This window comes from Hordeum vulgare, chromosome 5H, assembly GCF_904849725.1.
Source record: "Hordeum vulgare subsp. vulgare chromosome 5H, MorexV3_pseudomolecules_assembly, whole genome shotgun sequence".
Taxonomy (NCBI): domain Eukaryota; kingdom Viridiplantae; phylum Streptophyta; class Magnoliopsida; order Poales; family Poaceae; genus Hordeum; species Hordeum vulgare.
In genome coordinates this window covers 254284486-254293395 of record NC_058522.1, presented here as the reverse complement: position 1 = coordinate 254293395, position 8910 = coordinate 254284486, and the positions used below count along the sequence as shown (strand labels likewise).

Here is an 8910-nt window from a genome sequence, read left to right as displayed (position 1 = left end):
TCGGCTAGAAGTTAATAAAATAATATTCTAACTTTTGAATTAGAATAGTGTTACTCTCTCTTTCTCTTTCTCTCTCTCTCTATATATACAAGAATAGTTGGTAGTCTATGAGATTTGGGGCACTTGCAGTTTATAAATATTTATAAGACGTTTGAATTGCCAAAACGTCTTACATTTAAAAATAAAAGGATGTATTTTTTATATATCACATACATAACATTATCATACTTGTCTATATGTTTTATTTTATCTAGCAAAAGAGATCATGCACTGCAACGGATGAAAAAATACGAGGTTAGCCTAACCCAATAACCATGACCCGGGACTCTTAACAAATTCATGTCCTTTATTTCAACACATGACATTTCATCGATGTTGCCATTTATCCTCTTTATTAGCAGATATAGATCAGATAACTCAAAATGAGTTTCAGCGAAATTCTATTTGAGTCTGTATTTATATTTTTGCACGGTATGTTTTAGACAATATTTTTGCACATATACTGAATTATATTTTTATATAACGCAAAAATAACTACGCTGCTTGACTGGGCCTGGTCTATTTAGGCATCCACATACATTGGACACCAACGGGCCCAACGAACGACCCATACTCGATACCCCACAGCCCGCTAGGGTTTCTCTGGCAGGTATAAAATACCCGTTCTTCTCCTCTCCCATTCCTCCCCCTATCAACTCGACCACAGAGCGGCGGCGGCGGCGGCGGCAGCGGGAGAGAGAGGAGAGAGCTCCAGCAATGGTGCACGTCAACTTCTACCGCAACTGTAAGACCGCGCTACGATCCTCCTGTCTCCCCTACCCTCTGTGCTCCCTGCTCCATTGTATTCAGTCATTTGTGTCTTCCTGCTCGCTGTGATCTGATGCGGTGCCGTGGGGGAGCTCGCATAGGCTTAGCGGCATCAAGTTGCTGTCGGTTAGTTTTCTGCTTCCTGCTACGGCAGTGGCTTGCCGCAACGCAGAGCTCAGAGATCTCTTTGCTGTGGCCTCTGACTGCTGGCACCTCTTGTGTGAGGTCATAGATTCGAAGCTGAGAGTTGCTATGAAGGAGGGGGAGCGGTTGATTAGCGAGCGAATGATTTGCATCGGCGTGATGCCGTTGTGAGAACAGGTTTCTTTGCATAAGAGTTTGTCAGATCTTTTGGTCCGAATGCCTGGATTCGAGTTATACATGGCATGCGGACTGCGCCCTAGATCTAATTAGAGGAGTCTTACTTGAAGTCTAATTACCCATATATCTGTTTCATGGTGGAATTTTTTCACCTCCAACTGTAACTGGTATCACGTGCGAACGTTGAATTTGGTATCTAGTATGCCAATAGAATTGTTAAAGAAATTATTCTGGTGCCTGATAATGGAGCCACCTGTTTATGTTTGCGCTATAGCCTAGATGTGAGAACATGTAGTTCATACTAAATACAGGAGTTCTATGTATTTACTTTAACATGCTTTTATATATGTGCTTTTGAATTTAATCAGATCAATTCTTCTGAATTTATATAGTGAATGTTCTATGCTACAAATTGGCCCATATTTGTTCTGTTTTACTGTATCTCATGCTTTATTTCCATAATATTGTTTCCTTGCAGATGGTAAGACATTCAAGAAACCAAGGCGTCCCTATGAGAAGGAGCGTCTGGATGCAGAACTAAAGCTGGTGGGTGAGTATGGACTGAGGTGCAAGCGTGAGCTCTGGAGGGTCCAGTATGCATTGAGCAGGATCCGTAATGCTGCAAGGCACTTGCTCACACTGGATGAGAAGAATCCCCGCCGTATCTTTGAGGGTGCAGCTCTTCTTCGTCGCATGAACCGCTATGGGCTCCTTGCTGAGGGCCAGGACAAGCTTGATTACGTCCTTGCCCTGACTGCTGAGAACTTCCTTGCAAGGCGCCTTCAGACTCTTGTCTTCAAGGCTGGCATGGCAAAGTCCATCCACCATGCCCGTGTCTTGATCAGGCAACGCCACATCAGGTATGCTTCTGGTATATTTTTCTTGAAATGCATGTATTTGTATATGCTTCCATATTTTTGAATGTTGATCTAGTGATCTTATTGGTTTGTGCTAGTTGTTTAATATCGGCCACCTGATACTGTTTATTACATGCATCTATGAATTACATGTTGGCCTGATACTGGTTACATGCATGCCTGAATTACATGTTGGCCTGATACTGGTTACATGCATGCCTGAATTACATGTTGGCCTGATACTGGTTACATGCATGCCTGAATTACATGTTGGCCTGATAGTGGTTGCAGCTTGTTTGAATTTTATCATCTTCCAGACGAATTCTGTTTATTGTGGCATGTTCTTTATGACATCTACTTTACTTCCATTCACTGCAATGCCTACCTTGTATCATTGAACATGTTCATGGTCTCTGATTACCATGTCAATATTGTATTTGTGACAATATAATGTTATCAGTAGGTTGTATATCTTGCTAATACCTTGTATCATTGCACATGTTCATGGTCTCCGATTACCATGTCAATATTGTATTTGTGACAATATAATGTTATCAGTAGGTTGTATATCTTGCTAATACCTCAGCAAGCCAAGAGGTTGAACCTGTTTCCTTTAACTGATATTATGTCAATATTGTTAATCTTTGCTTCTTGCATTATACTGTCAGTGGTCTTGTTTTTATGTGGCATTCACATTGAGATTTCATTGTGAAGTGGTACCTTCCATGAATGTGCCTTCTTGTTCACTTTGTGAATGAAGTGATAAATGTATTGTTCTTGAAACCATATTGCAGGGTTGGCAGGCAGATCGTCAATGTCCCCTCATTCATGGTGAGGGTTGAATCTGAGAAGCACATTGACTTCTCACTGACAAGTCCATTCGGTGGAGGCCCTGCAGGCAGGGTGAAGAGGAAGAACCAGAAGAAGGCAAGTGGTGGCGGCGACGCTGGTGGTGATGAGGAAGAGGAATGAGGAACTAGTAGGGATCACCTTATATTTATCAAATGTTGGTGTTGTGAGTGCTTTAGCTGAGAGGCCTGAGACTTTCATGGATTATCCTCTTGTCGTTTCGTTGCATTATCTCTGTTGTTAGCATGCATGCACTTCGTTATGTTTGGAGCTATTTGTTCGTGATGCAGTTATCTAAAAATGTTTTTGACTATGACCTGGAATTCTACATCAATTGCTTCTGTTTGCGTGCTTGTCTGACTAACTCTGTCCCAAAATAATTAGAATTGTACTCCCTCTGTAAACTATTTCTAAAAGCTTCAGACACTTAATTTGGACGTTGGTAGTATATCACAAAGGAATCAACCTTTCTTTTCGGGTACAGGAATCAACTTTGGTGATCTATTTGCTGGTTTGTTTCCACGAGTTGTCTGAACGTAATGCACCTAATATTCCAACACAAAACATACTAATACTTGTACATTATTTCCATTACACAACTTAGAAGTGGCATAACACCATCAGCAACATGTATATGACATATCCAACATAGTATGTTCACACCAAAGTTAAAGCCTACTTAGCAATGCAGATGAAAAACATGAAACCCATGCTAGGTCAGGAAATAGAATAGCGGAGATAACGGTCATGGTAAGTTGGTAACAGGGGAGCATGATGACGGACAGTAAGAAGTTATGTGCGCAAATGCTCTATATCACCTTGAATAGGAAATAAGATAAAAAAAACCATCTTAAATGTTTAGGTGTGAGATTACTTTAGAATATATTAGACCGAGAAGTAAAAAAGTGCTCCAATTCATCATAAGAAGAGTGGACAACAGGGTCACATCATAAAAATACAAAATCTCCTAAGTCGAGACTTCAACAATGCTATGCGCTTAAAGGCTACCGAAATATGTTCAAGTTAAACATTTCCAGAAATTCCAAATTTGGAAGCATGTCTTGAATTTTAAGATATATGATCCTGTATATATAACAAGCAGAACATTGATGTGTAAAGAATTTGAGCTGCTTATTTCTTGTGCCTCGACCAATGTAAGGATAGTAGCTACTACATATACTGGACTACACCGATTCTGAAGGATATCTATGCATACGTTTCCTTCAGCATAAACTACAAACCATAAAAAAATGTCAGTTAAATTTTAAACTGAAGAGTATAACATTAGTATTCTTTCTTTTGGCTTTCTATCGACATATTAGTAGAGAAAAAGTATGACCTTCATATATTCGAAATCATGAGCAACACATGTATTCAAAATATGATGTAAACGATGTACTATCCTTGCTCAAGGTAGTTAGCAAGTACTCCCTCCGTTCCTAAATATAAGACCTTTTAGATATTGCACTATGAACTACATACAGATGTACATAGACATATTTTAAAATGTAGATTCACTCATTTTGTTCCGTATGTAGTCTCCTAGTTTAATCTTTAAAAGGTCTTATATTTTAAAACGGAGGGAGTATGTACTAACATCACAAAATCAATACCTAGCTTTCCGTAAGAATGCATCATACATGTGAGAGGTCTCAGCATAAAAAAATTGCATCATACATGTGAGAGGTCTCAGCATAAAAAAATGGACGTACCTGATGACATGGCTAGTGGTGTCTTACACAGAGTTTCCTTAACATTGTAAAATACTGACTCAACTTACTTACGATTTCAGGCTTTACGCCTCATTAATATGTCATCTTTGTTTTGTGCATACCTCTCCTTTTCTCTTTGTATTTTTAAGTCTTTATGATCTGCCCTTTGTCCTCCAGATAACAACTTTAGTATTTCAAGCATGATGCAAGCAAGATTAGTGATATATTTATCAAAATTGCCGTTCTTTGTTAGGTCCTGAAATGGCGTATGGAACCCATTGGTATGGGAGGCTGTCAACGGCTATTGCGAGTTAACAATAGACAGAAAGCATCAACTTAAAATGACATATTAAATACAAAAGCGATGCTAAGATGCTTTATAATTTACATTCATCTGTCTACATGAATCATCTTCTATGATGTTATTAGTTTGTGAAAAAATCAGACCGAAAGATCAATGAAACATCACCGACTTAGTTTACATTTAGAAAGGGAAAAGGGTTCAATTTCATTATTATGTTAATTGAAACACACATTTTAACAGTAAGAGAAATACATGTACCTCCCTCTCCTCAAATGACCGGGTGTAATATGCAAATTCAATCAGTAGGTGGAAAAAATACAGTCATCTTCATGCACCGGGAAAAAGTGCTACTCCAAACCAAATCGATAGTGCGGTCAACAACTAGAGAATACAATATATCCAATTAATGACAAATTCCCCTAAATACAAAACTTGGCGCCAGGAGAATAAAAGATAATATAATAGAGGGCAGCAGAACCGAGGTAGAGCCGCACAAACACCATGTCGAGCTCGGCCAGACCGGAGGATTACTGCTGCTGTTATGTTGCCAGGCAAGTGTAAACTTGGCATCGGTCCTTTGCAGAACAAATTGGAGTTAAATCTAGCATGTATTGTTTACTTCAGAAATCACAAGCTTCATCTCGTCAATAGTTTTTTTGTAAAATCACACTACATCTCGCTAGTGAATGAGAAATAATTCAGACTTTCAGTGGAATAGGCAGCAGACTCGGCTAGCTAGTGATCTGTACCACCACATGCTACATTTAGTAGCCACAGCTAAATCAAAGTGTTTGCTAGTTAATGGAGAGAAATTCAGAGGAAGAAGCAGCCTCGCTAGCTAGGGATCCAAAGAAAGAAGAAGCAAAATATGCCTGTAAATTGCAGCCACGGAGCAGTCGATTTGTGCTCTTGTGGGAGGACGGGGATCTTGCAAGCGGAAGAAGCAGGGGTTCATCGGCCGCGCGGAATCAGGGGCCGGTAGTTGGTGTCGGCGTCGGTGCGTCTAGCAACCCCATGGCGCGATGTGGAGGGGCACACAGCGGCGTCGTGCGGCCTCGACCAAGCGGAAATCAGAGGGCAGCGAACCGCGCCCGCTCCGGCTGGGTGGTGGATCGGTGGTCGGCGGCGGAAGCAAGGGAGACGGGCCGGCGTGGTGGTGGCGCGGTGGACGACAAGGTTCAGGCAGCACGAGCAGTTGGCGGTGGAAACAAGGGAGGCGAGCGGGTGGGGAGGCGAAGGCGAGCGGCGGCTGCGGGGGCGAGCGGGTGGGGAGGCGGGGCTGAGCGAGCAGATTAGCGAGGGCCTTGAGCTGTGGAGATACAACAAATAACAATTACACAATTGACTCCACATATGGAAGATACAAAGTACTATTGGGAGTAAAGCATGACATACTTTTGCTGACCATGATAACTTACAGAGTTCCAATAGTTACTTGGATATTCACGGCCTTCTTTTATGGTCTTGAGGCAAAAGAGGGTGTTTAGGGTACTTGTCCTTCAAGTACCTTCAAGCCACAAGGAAGCAAGTGGTAGATAACTGATCCTTCAAGTACCTTCAAGCCACAAGGAAGCAAGTGGTAGATAACTGATCCTTCAAGTACCTTCAAGCCACAAGGAAGCAAGTGGTAGATAACTGATAAGGCAATGGTATTACGTAGGAGGAAGGAATACACAATTTGAAGACATCGGGCAAGAGTGACTTGCCAATGCTATTGCGTAAGAGTCATCAATTACCTCGTCGCCGTCGACCCATGCAGGGACGAACTTCATAGGATTAAGCTTCATGAACTCTGTCACCCACAAATTGAAACGAATTACCTAATGAGTAGTATGTATATCTTTACCACCAAACAACTCACACACGTGCAGAAGACTGGAAGCAAGCAGACGGTGTTGTACCGGGATCAGACTGCTCGCCCTTGAGGAGGTTCACCGCCTTGTACTCATAATCAATACCTGCAGGAAATCATAATCCAGTTTACTCGACGTAATCAGAGAAACGACGAGGGCGGACTGGGACCAGGGCCAGATAGGGGGAATGAGCGAGCAGCACGCACCTTTGAGGTTGAGCGCGATGCAGACGCGGTGGGAGCCGGAACTACGCTTGTACGAGTAAAGAATCAACCTTGCCGCCGGCGCCTCCGCCCAAGACATTCGGAGTGAGCAGTCGCTCGGTCTGGGAGGGGTGTGGATTCGTAGCCAGCGGCGACCCTGAGCAGCGGATGCGACGTCGCTAAGCGATGGGTTGGGGCAGAGCGGATGGCGACGCACGGGCCGGCACAGCCGGGGCGGGGCAGGGGCCGACGGTGGGGCCGACACAGGGCCGACGACTGGTCTGGTTGGTGACGGCGCTCTGCGACGTTGGGAATGGTGGGGCTGGGACGGCGGGTGCTAGTGGGGTGGGGAGTGCGGGAATGAGAGGCTGGTGAGGGAGCAGTTGCGACGTTGCGGGGCGACGACGTGTGTTTCGTTAACAAAGGCAATTTCGTTAACGAAGCATTTAGACCGTTGATGATGTAATTCAGATTTATATTTGGATCTGCACTCTCTTCCTTTTTTAGTGGTAGTAGATATGTTCTTCGTCTTCCCCTTAGCTATGAAAAAACCAGTAAGAACCTCCGTTCAATCATCTTCCACCACCGTCATTGTTTTCCCGAGTGTCTACTGATGAAACCCTTGCATGTTGCGCACGGGGCATGTGCGAGTGCGCGGCCTCACGACCGACGCCATCTCCTCCCTCCTCATCCCCGCCACAAACACCTCCCATGACCGATGAGGAGGAGGTGGAGCTCATGCAGCGGTGATGGAGGACTCCGTCCACACCCATGACGAGGTCCAATGGGAGGGCCTCGAAAAGATGATGCCCTCTTCACAGTCGGCGATGTCACCATCCCGGAGCTGGACATGTCCATCAAGGAGGAGGTGCAAGAGGAGGTATTGGAGGAGCCCCCCATCGCCGTGTGAAACCCGCGCTTGGTGGGCCATAGGTGGACGTGGTTATCGAGGGTGTCAGAGATGGCCGACTGGGTAGGTGTCGAGCCATTGGCACCCATGCCGTCATGATCACCACAACCATCCCTGCCTCAAGAAGAGGTGGTGCACGCGCCTCTGGCCAAGCAGCCACCGGAGGGGCCACCTGCCCCAACTCTAACAGCCGCTGCCCTATGTCGACCTCATCATGGACGACGAGGAGGAGGACGGTGGGGTGTGAAGACGACGGTGGCATCGAAGTTTTTTTTAATGTTGAGTTAAGTTTACTCAGCGTTCGAGACTTTTGTTGACTGTTTTAGGTTTTAGTAATGTTTGACTAAGTTTATATTTTATCTTTTTAAATGTGTAGCCGAATTTTTTCCAAACGTCCTAGCTGGACAGTTTAAGATGCGACCGCCCAGTTGAGTGCACAAATCGACAGAAGCCGAAAACCGAACACAGCCGCCCGTTTTGCCCACCCAAATGGACGAAATCCGTACAAGTCGGACGTCCATTTGGGGTCGTGCGTAGGAGTTGGTCTAATACATTATATGTGTGGGTGGATGGCCTGGGTTGATTATACATTATATATCTGGTGGATGACCGCTGAACCCCTTGCATAAGAGTGACAAACCCTGAATGCTTAATCCAATCAATCCTTTCCTAATTTTCTTACTTTTTGTCGATGATCATGGAGCAATCAATTCAACACTTTCCGATCGGGACCAAACTCCAGTGGGCTACCAAGAAGTCGGATTCAGTTCAGTCCAGTTTTCAAGATCTTGTTTGGGGATGGCTTGGTCCAGGCCCACATCCATAATAGATGGACATCTGCGGTGACTACCCTAATACATTATATGTTTGGATGGATATCCTGGGCTGATAATATGTTATATGCGTGGGTGGATAGCCGCTCTATACGTCCGGACTGACCGACATTTCTTATATCCACACTATTAGGGCATATTTCTCCCTAAGTGGTTTTAGTGATTGATGACAATGACTGTGCGGACTAATCGTGTGCATTGAGCATTTCAGATAATTCATGTCTAGGCACAAGACGATTCGATGCCCCTCAAAGTCTCTAA

General features: G+C 44.1%; 1 protein-coding gene and 2 long non-coding RNA genes across 3 annotated transcripts; 1 reads left to right on the top strand and 2 right to left on the bottom strand.

The window, feature by feature from the left end:
• The first annotated feature begins 672 nt into the window (after positions 1 to 672).
• Positions 673 to 3147, top strand: LOC123451868 (40S ribosomal protein S9-2-like). Its single transcript, XM_045128415.1, has 3 exons — positions 673 to 784; positions 1607 to 1988; positions 2780 to 3147. The coding sequence occupies exons 1-3, from the start codon at positions 757 to 759 to the stop codon at positions 2955 to 2957; spliced, it is 588 nt and encodes a 195-aa protein (XP_044984350.1). The 5' UTR covers positions 673 to 756; the 3' UTR covers positions 2958 to 3147.
• LOC123451869 lies at positions 1914 to 2773 on the bottom strand. The gene is made up of 2 exons (XR_006632516.1): positions 2469 to 2773; positions 1914 to 2370 (listed from the first exon to the last, which is right to left on the bottom strand). It is a non-coding gene; the product is annotated as an uncharacterized LOC123451869 (long non-coding RNA).
• A 3409-nt stretch (positions 3148 to 6556) lies between the features above and the next one.
• LOC123398994 lies at positions 6557 to 6932 on the bottom strand. The gene is made up of 3 exons (XR_006610300.1): positions 6910 to 6932; positions 6752 to 6808; positions 6557 to 6642 (listed from the first exon to the last, which is right to left on the bottom strand). It is a non-coding gene; the product is annotated as an uncharacterized LOC123398994 (long non-coding RNA).
• Positions 6933 to 8910: the final 1978 nt, after the last annotated feature.